At 33.7% G+C, this 18660-nt stretch overlaps 1 protein-coding gene across 1 annotated transcript in view; it reads left to right on the forward strand.

Moving 5' to 3' along the window:
* Window positions 1–18660, forward strand: part of LOC109078907 (disintegrin and metalloproteinase domain-containing protein 12-like) — an 89709-nt gene that overhangs the window by 31077 nt on the left and 39972 nt on the right. Inside the window, exon 4 of the mRNA XM_042768098.1 lies at window positions 13699–13777. Within this exon, the coding sequence (XP_042624032.1) occupies window positions 13699–13777 (79 nt within the window). The remainder of the gene's footprint in view (window positions 1–13698; window positions 13778–18660) is intronic.

The following is an 18660-nucleotide window of genomic DNA, read 5'->3' on the forward strand; positions in this document are numbered from 1 at the left end:
TTTTACACTGATTTGCATTGTGCAATATTTTATTCTAGGGCTAGACTTATCTACTTTTTTGATTTAAAAGGAACAGCTGGAGTTGTTGCAAACTGGGTTAATTGATGTGGTGTGCGTGTCTTTTAGTTGCATTTTCTTCTTTTATTTAGTACTAAATATGCTGCCAGAATTACAGATGTGCAGAATTGTTCTTTTGATAATAGATTTAATTTTAAAAGCATTAAATGACTTGCATAGAATGGTATTCAGGCATTACTCATGTCAGCTGGCTGTTATACAGGTTTTATTAACATTTCTCCATATTTTATGTTCTGCACAGTGACTTCATGTTTTTACTGACTAGCTCGAGTTCTTTGTCCTTATAAGGTGGACGCATGAACCAGACGAATCAAAAGATGGATTTTGGGAGTTGAAATGGATCCATTGCATTGTTCCGTATAATGAGTCATCAGTGTAATAGACAAAAATATTAGCTCTGTTTCAAAGCCTGGTGATCTGCACATGTTTGGTGTGAGTGAGGGGATTCAGAAAAAACTCTGGCCATAAATAGCTCTTACCACCCATGAAATTGGATTTTGCATTATTTTTAAAGGGGTCATAAGCTAAGAAATCAAAATTCCCTTGATCTTTTGATGTATAAGAGGTCATTGTACCATAAAAGCATCCTGTGAGTTTCAGAATTCAAAAATTTCTTGTTAGTCTAAAAACAGCTTATATTGAAGCCAATCTGCCAAAACGACAGATTGTGGAATTTGATACTTTATGACGTAATAGTGTGGCTAAACCCCGCCTCCACAGAAGAAGATCAAAGCCTGCTTCTAGCATCACTACCTGTTTAGCCCCACCCACTAATTTACATCGCTACCTGTTAAGCCCCGCCCACCGACTTCACATCGCTGCCTGTTTAGCCCCGCCCACCGACTCTACATCGCTGCCTGTTTAGCCCTGCCCACCGATTCTACAACACTGTCTGTTTAGCCCCGCCCACCGATTCTACAACACTCTCTGTTTAGCCCCGCCCACTGATTCTACATCACTGTCTGTTTAGCCCCAGATTAGTTTACAAACAAGGCACAATTCAACGCAGGATTTTCAGAAGGATTGAAACTAAAAGACGATGCTGTGCTGAATATATTGTATCCGACAGTAATGTCGCACCACATGTCACAGTGTGAATAACTGTTTTTATTATGTGGTCACTATTGCTCTGTCTGTTACAGATCGTTTGATATGTACTAAGTATTTATGCGTTTTTAACCTAAATCACAGCAGCATCCATCTGTGAAGGTTGAAGGCTGTCAAATATTCACAAATGTTAACCGATCACAGCAGTGGGCATTTACTTCCGGGTCTACAATCCATCACACCTATTCTAACAAAGCGTTTTGATGAGAAAATACCCTTATTATTTATTAGTAAAATAAACAAAAATGAAAAATTGACTATTTACTACATTACTATATCATGCATTTATTAGTATTATTATATTTGTATTATAATGAAAAATTGAATAAAAAAATATATAATAATGAATAGTTTACTAAACTGAAATATTTTTGCATGATGGGAAATAAAGCCCTATTGAACCAAATATATAAAATAAAATAAATTATTAGTTATGTTAAAATGTTAAAATGAATAAGATAGCAATTTTATTTATTTATTGGAAAAGCATGAAGGGAAATTAATAAAATTCTTAATTTGGTGGTGAATTACTGCTTTTGTTCCTCTTTTTAAGTAACTTTGAATAAATGCATGAATGTAAATGTCTGCTAAGTTCATAAATGTTTCATGTTCCATCTATCACTAAAAATGGTTTCAAGTAGATCTGCCTGCTTTTATTTGCTTGTGTCTTTAGATGTATTTGTGGAGGTGTTTGAGTGTGTTGTCATTTTCCTCACTTGCTCATCCCACATCCTGTCTTCGCTCTGACACTCAGCTTGACCTCAGTCCGAGCATCCTGTCGCTCAGCAGAGTCTCTTGACCTTTGACCTCAGCATAGCGGCCCGTCGGTCCGACAGACTGTGCTGAATAAGCATTTGAAAGAGACAGTCTGTCTTGGACTGGTCTGGAGGGGTTTATCCTGTTCAGATTACAAAAAAAAAAAACACCAAGCAAACAAAACCTCTTGCTTCCGCCCCATCTGACCAGCGTTCACCCCTGAGTCCTGAAGATATGATGAGGAAATGATTTTCCTTTTGTTGGCTAATTTCAGGGGATTTGGTTTGAGGCGGAGTGTTGCTCTCGAGTAGCGTTTCCTCCGCTCGTGCTCTTTAAAGCACAATAAAAGAGAAGCAGGGAATTGTGGGAGCCTTTCCCTCGCGCTCATGCAGAAAGCAGATGTTCAGCCGTGTGGTGCTGAGCACGAGTCCGGGGTTTGGCTTCAGATGGATGAGTGTGAGAGTTCCCTACAGGGACGCCGATGAAAGCTGAACGTACTGAGACTCGAGCTGCAGGAAGTGCTGGATGTGTGTTTGTGAGGAATCGCTGAGACTGGAGGAAATTAAATCGATCTAAATGTAGAGGTGGAGAGATGATGTACTGTTGGTATTTAAGAATGATTTTACATAAAATTAAAAATACAAAGTTTTTTATTTAATATTTAAGATTTAATAATTATTATTATTATTTCTTTATATATAATGTAGTATTTAAGGTAATTAGTTCAGTATTATTCTATGCATATAGTTATATATTTATTTAGCATAATATAATATATTAATAAAATATGAATATTTTATTATAGATGAATTAAAATAAAATTATGATTTTTTTTATATATTTAATTATAAATTAATTATTAATTATATATGATTTATAAAAAGAGAATTAGATAGATAGATAGATAGATAGATAGATAGATAGAATAGATAGATGATAGATAGATGATTAAAATTAAAATAAAAATTTAAATTTAAATTTAAATTTAAATTTAAATTTAAATTTAAATTAAAATTAAAATTAAAATTTAAATTTAAATTTAAATTTAAATTTAAATTTAAATTTAAATTACTAGTATTATTATATTTGTATATCATCGTGATATAATAGAATATTCTATAAAATGTTATATATTAATTATATGTATTATGTATATGTACAAATACAAATAAATTATTGAAATGTTATGGAATATAATTAGTTTTACATTGTTTATACATATAATTATATATCATATTATTTTTTACAATCATATAATTATTTGTATGATTATATTTGTATATATTATAAAAATATATTACATAATTAAACATAATAAATAGATTAATAGATTGAAACACTTTTGCATACTGAAAAATAAACCCATATTGCCCCAGGCTAGAATAAAATAAAGAAGTAATAAAAATAAAATTTACTTGTGATGTTAAAAATAATCAAAAAAGATGACCATTTATTTATTTATTTACTTGTTTTTATTTTTATTTTTATTTTCACTTGGGTATTTAGTAAATGAAGAAGCAATGAAATAATGAAAGAGGTCACATTAATACATTTATTTAGAGATCATTCTCTTATGCATGCTGCATCAGAAGAATAATGAGGCTGAAGGTTTGAAGTCATTAGTTCCAGTGCAGAGTTTTTTATAAAGAAAGATGCTGTGATTCATACGGGTTTGCATTTAAAGAAAGATTGGTAATTTAGACACAAACACAGACTCATTGAGTGCAAATGAAGTTTAGTTTGAGGGCTGGAGTGAAGGACACTCGAGTGCTTCCGGACATGATGCATTGTTCATTTGGCTTCTGGCGAATTATGAGGACAAAACACTATTTTTCCAGCTGAAGCGAAAGTCTCGTTTAGACAGCGCTCTAAAGGGGTTTCCAGGAATCAAGGAAACAATTTCCAGGAAACAATTTTTACTCAGAAATTGCTAGCAAATTGCACAAACAATTTCAGAGAATCAGCAAGTGACACAAGAGAATTAAACTTGAAATTTTGATTCAACATATATTATATGTCCATAACATATAAAATAACATAACATAACATAACATAACATAACATAACATAACATAACATAACATAACATAACATAACATAACATAACATTATAATATAATAATTTGTTAATTTTATATACAGCTTTACAATTATTATTATTGTAGCAGTATATAATATAAGGATATATTATATTATACAATTATTATACAATTTCAGAGAATCAGCAAGTGACACAAGAGAATTAAACTTGAAATTTTGATTCAACATATATTATATGTCCATAACATATAACATAACATAACATAACATAACATAACATAACATAACATAACATAACATAACATAACATAACATAATAATATAATAATTTGTTAATTTTATATACAGCTTTACAATTATTATTATTGTAGCAGTATATAATATAAGGATATATTATATATTAAAATATAACAATAACATAATATAAATATTGATTATATCTTATTTTATATATATAATTTTAATAAAAAATTTTAAAATATATTTTTAGTCATAATTATTCTTTCTAAACTGAAAAAATGGGTGTAGAAATTGCTAGTAAATTTATACAGTTTACTGTAAAAAATACAGTAATCTTTGTGTTATTTACCACTTCGAAAAATCTTTTTTTTTTTTTCTGGATTTTTTAGACACCAGATGAGCAGTTGAGACAGAACTGACGTGTCTTATATGTTCTTCAAATGGATCAGTAAATAAAGTATTCCCAGATACTTGTGACTGGCTCACGGAGCAGGATTATTTTCACATATCATATTCTTGCTACTTTTAGCAGATGTGAGGCCATTTGAAAGGTAGACCATCCAAATAATTTGTCAAACAGATGTAATGAACATACCGAGCCCCGAAGGGAGAACAACAATAGTTTTAAAATACAAGAAGCAGATAAAAGATCTTCCAGGATCTGGATTGGGACTGAGGTGATAACATGCATCACAGGGGTTTAAGCCTTGGCTTGACTTTCAGGCTAATTCGTTACCTTTGGCTGTGACTTCATAAGCTCTCGCACCACCAAAAATGAAAGTTGGACTCATAAAAAAAGGCTTTTTGATTTCTATTTTATGTGATGTTCATTGCGCAAGTGTCAGAGAAGCAAATCCCCTGCTAAAATGCATTTCAAGTCTTAGCAAATTCATCCGGATACATTTGCATGTGCGCGAGAAACATTTGATTTGTTATTTTTGATTGTTAACATGTTACTCTGAGATCATTTACCAGAGACATTCGTCACAAATAACACACACTAGCCTTTTATTTTTGCTTTTATTTTTTCCTGACTTCCCCAAGAGTGCATGCGGCAAAGATGCTATCGCAGATGAAAAGAACTGTGATTTAGGGAAACATGCACGCCCATTCTCATTATGTTTGTGTGTGTGATGACAGATGTGTTAATGCGGCCAGATGTGCCCGAAGTTCCCGCATGAATGGATGCACTTCAGAGGAGAGTTTGTGTTTTGTGTGTTCTTATTGTTGTGGGTTTTGGGTTTCATGTAGAGATGTTTTCATGCTGAAGTTTATTTGTTCTGTTTGGCAGTACAATGACTACAAATGGAGAAATACATCATTGATAAATATCATATTTGAAATTACATCATCTGCATAGGAACGAAAGGCTATGAGATTAAATTAAGACTTCCCAGCTAACAGGGAAAGTTCTCAGTACATTCTGGCAAGGTTTCTCAAAGAGCAAATGTTATTATAACATTTGTCCAAAGTTATCTGGTCTTTAATAATGCTTTCAGAACGTTAGCACAAAAACATTATTTATACATCATTCATGGAACCTTTTTTCTGAATCATTGTAGTTGTACATTCATCTAACATTTTTTTAAATGTAACTGCTTGTTTCAGAATGTTCAGAGAACATTCAAAAGTAACATTCCTATAATGTTTGCAAAAAAAAAAAAAAAAAAAAAAAAATTATTGTTTCCTTAATGTTAACGCATAACCAAGAAAAAAAAAATTTTAAAAACGGGGAATGTTAGCAAAAGGTTCTTAGAACATTTTTGTTAGATGAGTTTCCTCTCAGATGTTTCTCCTGAGAAAAGGCAGCAGTAATCTTGCATAGAGTTTCACAGTTTGCTCAGATGAAATGATCTATCAATGATCTATGATATATCAATAATTAAGCCATTTGTGTTTTTGTTTCTCTTAAGTAATTAGTAAAATCGGAGAAAAAAAGATAACTCTACTCTACTTATGTGTTGAAATAACTCGTGTAACATCTTGACCCCTGACCTCTTGACTGATTTTCCACCCTGTTCTGTCACAGTTGAGCAGTTTTCTGGTCCTCAGGTGTTTTCCAGTGAGCCAGTCTCCTGCGTCTGCCTTCGTTCCAGCTCATGTTGGAATAGTTCATCCCTGCGATGAGGCAAACGGCCCTTCGTCCGGTCCAAGGGTGTAACTCTCCTCATTAGCTAAAGCTTAAGAGCTGGCTGCAGACTTGCCTTAGGATGTCATTACATCAGCCTCGGAATATTTCCAGGGATTATTGCATTCCTAGTCAACAGTTCTCCCATCACACCAGTGCTGTTTGGTTTATTCCTGTGAGTCACTTAGAAATTAGATAGAAGGTTCTGACCTTGTCATGAAACTGAGCTTGAGAACATGCACTGCTAATGACAAAATCAACTTTATTAACTCTTTCCTCAGCGTTTTTTTGTAAAAAGGTGCCAGCCACTGCCAGCATTTTTCAACATTTCCACAATTTTCTAGGCACCAGATTATGATGTTGTATGAATATCTGAACATGTAATATGTCAAAAGAAAGAACAGAGCATCTTTTTTCTAGCTTTTATTTATACCTTCATGTATTCTTTTTTATCAACACTTAAATGTGCGCAAATTAAATAAAAAAGCAACATTTTGAACAAAAAGCTGAGAAAATAATCAAAACGATGAGCGGAGCATAGATGGAGTATATCGCTTCTATCAACACCCCCAAAGTTTCCTGGATCGACATTGCACGACATTGCATTGCTTGTTTCTGCTTCTTCTTAACTGTGTTTTGATCCAGATGTTCAATACTCTTTCAGGAGATGTGTAATAGCGCCTCCTACCGTATATCAGTTAAAACATGGAAAGCCAGAAATTTCTGTCAGTAGCGGGAAACATTGTTTCATAAATGAAAAATTCTGTCAATGGCGGGGAAAGGGTTAAAATAATTTAGAAAATAGCAAAAATGTATTACATTATCACACTTAAAGGTATAGTTCACCCAAAAATGAAATATCTGTCATCATTTACACAAAAGAAGATATTTTGAAGAATGCTGGTAACCAAACAGTCGATGATAGCCATTGACTTCCATTGTATTTTTTCCATACTATGGAAGTCAATGGCTACCATCGACTGTTTGGTTACCAACATTCTTCAAAATATCTTCTTTTGTGTTCTTGAGGGTGTGAGGGTGAGTAAATGATGGCAGAATTTTCAATTTTGGGTGAACTATCTCTTTAAGCCAAAAGTGTGCTCTGGTTTCTGAAGCTGTAACATCAGTTTTCTATTTTCTGAATTGTTGTCTGTGGTATTTGACATGTACTGAGCCCAGAACATTCTTTTAAAGCTTATAAATTCTTAAAATAGATTTTCTATAATTGCTGAAATAATATTGGCAGTGTATTGTGTGTCAGGTTCCAGACAGAAGAATATTTTACCTTAAATAATTGATTTTCCATGAAATTTCTGGTTTTGGTATGAGTGCTGGTTTCTATTTTATGGTCCATTGGCTGATGATTTTCCATTAGTTCCAGAGCAGATGTTTGATACAGGAGATGAAATGACCTCAGTGGACTTTACGTTGTGATAGTCAAGGTATTTGATTCACGTCACTACATTTTCACAATTGCTGAATAAAATGTATACAGTACTGTATGTGCTTCTCACCTGTGCAAATGCATCTGCTCACTGGTCTTTTAGGTGGTTGCCAGGGCATTGTTATGCAGTTGCTAAAGTGTTCAGAATAGTTGTAGTGTGTTGCTATGCAGTTGCTATGGAACTCCAAGTGGTTTCCAGGTCATTGCTACACAGTTGCTAAAGTATTATAATGTTAGGGTGATCTGGGTGGTTGCCAGGGCATTGCTGTGAGGTTGCTACAATATTCTGTGTGGGTTCCAGGATATTGTTATGTGATTGCTAAAGTGTTTTATACAGTTTTAGTGTGTTGCTATGCAGTTGCTAGAGTGCTCAGAGTGGTTGCCAGGGTGTTGCTATGTGGTTGCTAATGTGTTTTAAGTGGTTGTAAGGACATTATGTTTTAAAGCATTCTGATGGTTGCTAGGGTGTTGCTATGCAGTTGCTAGAGTGTTCTGAGTGATTTCCAGGTTGTTGCTACAGTATGTGTTTGTTAAAGTGTTCCGTGTGGTTGCCAGGGGGTTGCTATGATGCTCTTTGTGGTTTCCAGGGTGTTGCTCTGCGTTTGCTAAAGGGTACAGAGTAGTTTTTTGTGCATTGCTATGCAGTTGCTCAGTCATTTCAGAGTAGCTTTTACCTCGTTGCTATGAGGTGTGTGTGCGCTTTCTTATTAGCCCAAGTCCAAAAGCCTTAGGGCTTTAGGATATTCTGATCTCTAGATGTAAATCTGTCAGATTTTTATCATCTCTTTTATCTTTCACCTGGCACAAGTCTAATTGCTTATAAAAGTAACATCACACCTCTCCTCAATGGCCGCGTGATTTGAGGTATTATCCATGGAGAACGCTAAACAGAGGTCTTTAATACAGACTCTGCATTACTAATCCATCTTCCAATTATCAGATAAGAGGACAACCAGATGTTCAGGATGATAAAGAGGAACTAATTTCTGTGTGAGAGGAGATGCTCTGGAACGAGCCGTGACCTGATTTCTCCCAAGAAGCATGAGAAAACTGTGCTTCGTCCTTGACAGGATGGGTACAAGTTACTTCCAGCTGAATTCACATTTAGTCAGCCAAGGCCTGGAAAATAATTTGGGCTGTTACTCTGTCCCCATCCAGCCCCCCTTGTCATTCGTTCCTCTCTTTTGTCTATCTTCCTCTCTCTAGTGAAGGGCTGGACTTCAGCCTGGATGTGTCTTACCTCAGCATGAAAATAAAATCAAGCTCATGTGTTCCAGTGTGTTTGTTCTTCATTTAAAGCTGGCAGAGCTGCAGTGTTAAAGAAATCATTGATTCTGTGATGATTCACCCTCATGTTGTTCCGAACTGACATTGATGCTGTTTTCTTTTTTTTTTTGCACAACACAAAAGTGGAATATTTTCTTTCAGCATCTTTACAAAGCTCCAGTTTCTCTCAAACATTCATTGTGAACAGATCTTCAGTTCAAAGACAGACAAACTAACACCATCAAACTAACATCTGCTATATTGTAAGTCTTCTGAAGTAACTTAGGTGAGTTAGTGACTAAATTAGGTTGTTATTTACTGAACATGATATAAAATAAAATAACTATAAAAAATCACACACATTTAAAATATTATATATTTGTAATAATTAAAATAAATTATTTTTAAATACTTAAATTAAACAATTTTGAACAATCATTTAAATAAATATTTAACATTATTTTAATAAAAATACTTATTTGTATAAATGTAATTTAAGTGTAAATTATTAAATATTTGTAATTATTTAAATGACTAAAATTATTAAATACTTTAGAATAATTTATATGAAAATGTAATTGATTTTATAATAATGAAAACATTAAATATAATAATAGAACATATTATATATAATTATTAATTTATATAAATTATAATAATATTATTTTATAATAATTATTATAACAAAAATTATAATATAATTTTTGTTTTTATTAATTAAATAATTTATAAATTACCACTTATTATTTAAATAATAATAATAATTATATTTAAAAATACAATTATTGATATTATGTGATTTAAGACTAGGAATATAGCATTATTGATATTATTATTATTATTATTATTATTATATAATTATTCTAAAAAAAAAATTTAGATTTACTTTTTAGTCAGTTTATCACATAATGTTGTCATGTGATTTAAGACTAGGAATATAGCACACATTATGCGGAATGCTTTTGTAATGCTTTTATGGTGTGTTTTTTGTCCTCTTTGGAGATTGACAGTTGATTCTGAAGTGTTGTTCTATGGAAAAGAAAAAAAATACATTTTTAAAATAATGTGAGGGTGAGTAAATTATGACAGAATTTTCATATTAGGCTGAACTGTTCCTTTAAGTTCTATGCTCGAAAGAGAACCTGTGCTGTTGTTTTCCTCTGTCCACCCCTGCCGTGTCCCTTTCTAGTTTTTTATCTTGCAAGAACACAAAGCATTAAGTGACCAGGGAAAGAACGGCACCCTGCTGTGTCTTTTTCCCCTAGTGACTGATGATTTGATTAGTTTTTTTCTGCTTGTGGCTTTGCTGCAGTCATCTTTCCACAGCATGAAAGGTAGAATTATTTCACTTTGTTTCTCCTTCGTACAAAGAATTGCTAATCTTTGGTCTCTTCTCGTGTGAATAATTGAAAAATAAATGAGAAAATGGTCACAGAAACATTGTAATACTGTGTCGATGAGGAAATATTTATAGTTGTTTATAATTTTAACCTCAGTTTCTTGATTGAATGTATGTTGTTTTGGAACTACTGTAGATCTTCTCAGGACATGCTGGTGATGTCAGATGATGAGCTAATGAGATGTAATGAGGATTTGGGATGGTAATGGCGAGATGTTATGTAGTGGTTTAACTTCAACCAAAAATGAAAATAAAAGCTCAAAAAAGAAGCGTATAAGTGGGCCATATGACTAATTTACTATATTCCTGAAGCGTGAGTATATAATGATAGAAAATGTATTTTCCATTTGTAAATGCAGAATGCATTTAGTATTTCTCTTGCTGATTTTGGATGTTTCTTTTGGACTTTTTTCCACAGTTTCCTCATGATTAATGTGTTTGTATTTGTACTCATTTATAAGCTGATTTGAATAAATGCATCTGCTAAATGAATAAATCTGCCATAATATAAAGGACGCACACATGGTCTTCATCGGCTTCTTCAGTTTAATGGTTATACGTTATTAATGACTGATTCAGTAGAAAAGAAGTTTAGTTTAGTAGTTTCTGGAAGGCATTAGATGATCCTTTCGGTGGAAATACACTGCTGATTTTTATAGTTATAAACAGGGTTCCCACAGTCATTCAAAATGTTAACATTTTGATTTCCAGGCCTGGAAAAGTCTTTAAAGGTCATGGTATATTTGTTTTATCTAGTTACCCTTGGCTAAAATGATATTAGCTATATATATTTTTTTCTTTGTAAATGCATTCTCTATTAAATCCTTTTTTTAAAAAAAAAAAAAAAACCTTCAAATGACTGAAAAAGTCCTAGAAAAGTCTTGGAAGTTAATTGTTCCAAAGAAATGGGAACCTTGTGCAATTTTGTTTCTAAACCCAAACCTAAATTTGAGCTCAAAAAGAAGGATAATCCTATTTTTGGCCTTTGACAATCCACATTGTCTGTAGACGATCGAGCGTAGGTTGAGTTGAACCTGCTGAATCAACCATATGCCTCCAAATACACCTTTGAGAATCATTCTGGAAGCGGTTCGGACCTCAGTTTGTAGTTCAGACTTCGCTTTGCTGCTCCTTCAAGTTTGTGCTTGTAAATCTGCTTTTGCTGCATGTGTGATTACAAAAGCTACATCTGTCAGTACATCTGTGATCAAGCAGCAGATTTTAAGACATCTTGTCCCTTCCTGGGTTTTAAGATACTACTAAACCCCTGCCAAATGCTGTTTTGCAGTTACATGTGTTGTTAATCACATTTACTATGTGAAACATAGCGAAACAGTGCGAGGAGGGACCAATTAAACAGCCGTCCATTATAAATAAGTGGAAAGGGACGAGAGGTCGGGCTGCAGAATTAATGAGTCATGGAGTTTCTGCACCTACTTTAAAAATCCTATATTCACATCCTATTATTGCTTAAAAAACAATGAATGCATACTGTGAAACAAAAACGCTATATTATTGAATGAATTCATTAAGCTTTCTTGATTTATTCCTTAAACTAAAGTTCATAATTGTTATCTGAATCTGTTTTTTGAAATGAAGTAATACTTTTATTCAGCAGGGATGCATTAAATTGTGAAAAAATCAAAAGTGACAGTGACATTTATTATGTTACAAAAAATTTATTGTGACCAATCAGTATTTGGGACAGGAACCAGGACAGAATATATCATTTTTTATATTAAACATTAATCAGAAATTCATTTTCTTGCTGTCAGAACAGCACATTCAATTATAGGACCGTCTAATCTTTTGAAAATCAATTAAATCACAGTCGTATTCTGGTTCTTTGAGGGTGCATACAGATCAGATGATCTCTACATACCTCTGTGAGATTTTCTTTAGATCTGAAAAGCTCTTTTTTGTTTTAAGTGTTTGTTCTCGGTTTCTTGGAAACCTTCAGATTCTGTCGTAAATTCACTGCAGGGTTATATTGATTTTTCCACATGAAGCCCCACTGTGGGCTTTAAGATCATCTAATTCAATTTAAGAGAGTAGAGGTTCAAGTGAAAAAGGGTGAAGTTTGGTGAGAGAAAGATGAACAAGTTTCTCCGAAGAAGTTTCTCTTGGAAGCTGGAAACTAGTATGTAATGTGCAGTATGCAGTAAGAAGAATGAATTTCGCACTTTATTCCACAACATAAATTACATGCAGGCCACAAACTGAACAGATTTTATTGTAATTAGTGTAATGTCATCAATTTCAGATGAACCCACCCTAAATATGTCAATCAGACGGTCTTTTCTTGATGAAGTGGATGGTCAGAGTAAAGTGACCCAGACTTTCTATTGTCAGAAGCCAGTCTGTGTTTGTGTGTGTGTGTGTGTGTGTGTGTGTGTGTTTTTACGGGAGGTTGTTATTCTCTGACTCAGCAGTGCTGTAATCCTATTCATGAGTTTGTCATGTTCAGGTTCTGCTTAAGAAAGCACAGCTGCGTGAGGAGCGATCGAGTGCAGATGTTGGTAATGGTCTGATCAGAATATTATCTCAGCAGGGAGAGAGAGGAAGAGAGAGAATTAGGCCATGCTTTCACAGGCTGAGGGATCTCTGCCGCCTGTCTTTGATCCGTGATCATCTGCAGCTGATTGTGCTGAATCTTATTGTAAAAAAAAAACAAAAAAAGAGGAACAATACAAAACACTTGGGACTGACTGTAAATCCCCTTGCTGGTGTCTGTGGTGTGAATCAATGCATCATCACAGACAAACATCAGCTGTCTCTTGGTGCATAATGTGACTTATTACTTTTTAGTGAAAAGAGTTTTTGCACGTTAAGATTCAGTGGCTTTATGCTGTTGCTATGCTTTTGCTGGAGTGTTCTGAGTGGCTTTAGATTGTTGCTATGCTGTTGCTAGGGTGATCTGAGTGGATATAGATTGTTGCTATGCTGTTGCTAGGGTGATCTGAGTGGATATAGATTGTTGCTATGCTGTTGCTAGGGTGCTCTAACTTAGCTAACTAGTTGATAGCTTAGTGAAGCAGCACCACATCTTTCCTTAACAAGACAGAGGATTTGACAAATCATTCAGGACTAGGTACAAGCTAAAGTTTCATACAAAGGGTTAAAGGTTTATTCAAATCAGTAACACTAAATTTATTTTTTTAAGTAAAATGACTGGAGTAGGAAATTAAAGAAACAAGTGAATGTAACTAAGTTTTGTGTGTATTTGTATTTGTGTTGCAGAGGGCTGTTTGCTAGTCACTACACAGAAACACACTACCTGGAGGATGGAAGTGCTGTCACCACCTCACCGAATGTCATGGTAAGATCACAAGCAACCGCTGCTTCCATTTAACCTTACGCCTACAGAACACATGGTAATGTGCACTTCCTGTAACAAACCCCTATTATTCTGCAGACTTTTTAGAAAAGAGTTTCATTTGAGCTATATATATATATATATATATATATATGGAATTATATGTATGATAATGTATGTATGTATAAATATATGTGTGTGTGTGTGTGTGTGTGTTTGAGACATATCGCCTTCAGTGATTTAAAGCATATATTTTAAACTCATGATGCAAAGCCCACATTTCTTTCCCTTATCTGCTCATTTCAGACCTTCTTTTTTACCTAAACCAAACCTGCAGTTAAGATCCCGCCCTAAAAAATCTTACCACTGATCTCCGCCCTCACAACATCTGGATGATCTTGTGTCAAAAGCTTTAGAGAAGAGGTGGTCAAGCGAGGGCCACCGGGAGTGCAGAAACCACCCATGATGCACCTCTGTGTGTTTTAAATGTTTAGATGGCATCTCAGATTACTATTCCGAGTAAAAGACACATTGAGGCCTGAAGGCATGTAAGAGCAAACCTCTGAGGAGCACCTCTGGGTCACTGACCCTGTCTTCCTCAATCTGCTGTCCAGCAGTCGCTGGCTTCCCTCGCCAGACAATTTGAGCCAAACTCCTTAAGAAAAGATAACATGTGCTATCAGAAATACAGCAAAAGAAAATAGGCAAGGCAATTATTTCATACTGTTGCTCCTAGTTAGGGTTAGAGATATAAACACACTTTGAACCTTTTATATTGAGCTTTTGCTGGTATCTAAAGAAAGGTGTGCTGTTACTTCACTTTAACTCAGAGCAAACCAGCAATGGCATAGCAATGGTCTAAACCACTCGAATATAGCGAATAGAGCGAATATAATAGTTAGTTAAACACTAGATGTTTCACAACACCGGAGGGTGAGATTTCATCAACCATTATTCAGCAGATTTTCTCAGCAGTGTGCAGCCCTGCTTTGTTTGGATGGGAAAGGAGAGTTCAGGTCATCCAGAAACAGCAGCACTCCTCGACCTGGATGTCATCAGAGGGAGCAGTGCTGAGTTTGGGCTTCATAAACTGATTTGGGATTTTGGAACAAAATAAGACAGATGCTCTGAGTGCAGAAATTGATGTTTCTCACATACACATAAAGACAAATTCCAGTTTTATTGTGTAGGTTTTGGGAGATTGTTCAGAAGAGTTACATAGACGAAGTCAGAGTATTCTGAATTCTAGTGAGGTATTTATTTATTTATTTTTGCATTCATTTGTGTATTTAAAATGTATACTTTTGATGCAAATTAAGTTAATGTGGATAAAAAAGTCTGCCTCTATATATATATATATATATATATATATATATATATATATATATATATATATATATATATATATATATATATATATAGCATCACATGACAATGTATATCAAATGTTTTTTATTGTTGTTGTTGTTGTTGTTGTTATTTTTCAATTGGCAGATGCATTTATCCTAACATATACTGCATTGAAGGTTCATGCATTAACTGGGAATCAAACCAAGTGACTGGGATCATCCAGCATCCATGCATCCAGCATTTCATAATTTGCATGTGTAAAAAAGTAAAGCAGTCACATGCATATATCAGCCATGCAGTGCTTGACTCATTTCTACCATTGCATGATATATCATACAAGCCTGGCCCTAAAACAGCATTTAACAGCACTGATCAAATTCTACAGTAATTGATGTATTTGCTGCATCCAAACATTTGTGCACCAGGCAACAGGACGGCATGTTTTGTGCTGTAAACGGGATGAATTGTGCCGATCTGATGGGATCAAGGGCCCATATTCAGTCAAATCATTCACAGTTCTGTTACATAAATACCCAGAAAGACTTGAGGAGTGTTTCTGTTCTCCCAGACCTCCTCCGCCTTTTATTATGTCTGTTTTAGGGTTGCGTGTGTGCTGCCGTTATTTCATTCTGAACCAGAACTCCTCTGAGGCCCATTTGGACTCGCTCATGGACTCCTGTAGCTCCATTCGGACGCTGCCCAACACCCGAGAATTGTTTAAATGAAAAAGTGAAAAAAGTGACGTGACACAGCCAAAGTATGGTGACCCATACTCAGAATTCGTGCTCTGCATTTAACCCATCCGAAGTGCACACACACAGAGCAGTGAACACACACACACACTGTGAACACACACCCGGAGCAGTGGGTAGCCATTTTATGCTGCGGCGCCCGGGGAGCAGTTGGGGGTTCGATGCCTTGCTCAAGGGCACCTAAGTCATGGTATTGAAGGTGGAGAGAGAACTGTACATGCACTCCCCCACCCACAATTCCTGCCGGCCCGAGACTCGAACTCACAACCCTTCGATTGGGAGTCCGACTCTCTAACCATTAGGCCACGACTTCCCCCAAAAAAATCGTCAGTATATTACAGCGATTAGGAATGACTTAGAACAAGAGTGTCAAACTCATTTTAGATCGTGAGACAAGTTTTTATTTGTTAAACCTCATGGACTCTCTGAAAGTGCATGTGCTCTGCTGGAGTTTGTGAAATCCAAATTCAGCTTCAGATCACAAATAGCTTACATACGCAGTTGGCAAATATTAACCAAAACAATATGGTTGAGAAAAATAGAAATTTCTATCTGTTCTTACTCGATAGCTTTAGTTTTTATAAGCCTTAAGAGAGTAAAAATGAAGACTTTTAATAAACTGATAATAGTTAATATTATCAGTATTATGTATTTATTTAGAATTATATTAAATAACATTGTGGAGAAAAAATAGCAAATTAACACTTTTAGAAATGGGAATGAAGGATTATTAATTTTATTATTATTATTATTTAGAATGATATTGAATAACATGGCGGTGAAGAAAAATTAATTAGATAAATATGGTGTAAATGAACAGTTAACAGAAGTGGATAGAGTTTGATGAAGGATTATTCATTCGGTTATTCATTCAAAAAATTGTGTAAATCAAAATAAAACTAATTAACTTTGAATAACATAGGTGGTGGACAAAAATTAATAAAATAAAAATGGCGTAAATTAACAGAAACAGCTGATTGAAGTTTTTTTTTTTCTTTGTTTGTTTTATTTATTTAGAATCATTTGAAAACATTTAGATGATGGATACAAATTAATAAATTGGTGTGAAAAATTAATAAAATGAACACTTTTAGAAACAGGTGAATGAAGGTTTGTTTGTTTGTTTGTTTGTTTATAATTATATTTAAAACAGTTGATGGCCAAATATTAATCAAATAAAAATAGTATTTGATTATAAATTGCACTTTTAGAAACAGGTGGATTTGAATTGATGTTTAGTATGATCTCACTCATCATGTCTCAGCTGTGGCCCGCAGTATGAAGTGACCAAGTGATTTAACACTGGACCTGAGGCTGACCGCACACCATCTAATAACAATTACAAAAAAAACATCACCATTATCAACAACATGCATAATATGTTGCTCTTGCTTTACATAAATTATTTTAATAACATGCATATTATGTTGCTCTTGCCTTACAGATATTAGTTTGTTTTATTTAAAATTGTGCCAAGTTAAATTCCATTTCACAGAATTATGCATATATTCATGAAATATTAGTTCAGAAAATGCTGAAAGATTGCTAATAATAATGCTACAATTTTAGTCTGGGTCTGATTATAGGGTATTATGAAAGCATTTGCATTGCAATTTTATTAACTATTATTTTTGTATGTTTTCATTTACAAGAGACTTGTTTCCTGAAAACTGTGTTAATATGAGTGTTAAGAACTCATTATTTTCAAATCCAAATAGCTGTATACATGGAGTTATGATTTTAATTCAGCTGGCAGGTCTGTGACTTTGTGTGTTTCAGTGTTTATGGAAGTGGAATGTCCTTTTTGTCTGATGGTTGGCAGGAAACAATGCTGTGATGGACACTATAGCTCAGGGCGCTGATGGATGTCCTCATGTTCCTTTGAATGAGACTCAAAGATATATGGAGGACTGTAGTTTACAGCAGGACATGCTCTCAAAATAACCCCAATGCCACTGGTGTGCTGAGATGAATATGACATAAAATGAGCTTTATAAAGCAGACAGTTCTCACAGTAAAATCTGACTGGATGAGCCACATTTGAAAGCATGCAGTGCAGATGCTATATTAAAAGCAAGTTACAGAATTGATCGGCAATCATCAAAACAGCCTACAGCTTTCCTAATGAGCTGTTTATTGATAATATTAATCAAAACAACATTGACAAGAAAATCTCTTGCTTGCTCTGACTGGATTTAATTTAATAAGCCTTTAATAAGCATACGAAAAGTAAAAATTTAGTAAGTAAAAAGTACATTTTTGACAGTAAAAAAAAAAAATGTTTAATGATAATAGTTATTGTTATTGTATGGTTTTGGTATTATTTATTAATTATTTACTTCGAATAACATTGAATATCATAAAGGTGGCGGACAAAAATTAATCAAATTAAAATGGCATAAATTAACAAATTTAGAAACAACAACCCTAGCTTTCCTGCTTTTACTGCTTACTGGAAATATTAATCAAAACATATATATAACATCTTGTTGGATAGCTTTAGCTTTAATAAGTCTTAATAAAATAAACATTAAAGACTTTTAATGATAAACTGACAGTAAGTAGTTATTTTTATTTATTTATTCATTATTATATTGGTGTATATTAATATATTAACATAGCTTTTGTTAAGTGATTACTGTTTACTGGAAATATTAATATAATTTTTTTATTTAATTATATTAAAAAAATAAAGTTTAATTAAAAATTAAATATTTCCAGTCAAAACAATATTGACAAGAAAAAATAAACTTTCTCTCTTATTTTTGCTGGATAGCTTTAATA

This window comes from Cyprinus carpio, chromosome A12 (genome assembly GCF_018340385.1).
Source record: "Cyprinus carpio isolate SPL01 chromosome A12, ASM1834038v1, whole genome shotgun sequence".
Taxonomy (NCBI): domain Eukaryota; kingdom Metazoa; phylum Chordata; class Actinopteri; order Cypriniformes; family Cyprinidae; genus Cyprinus; species Cyprinus carpio.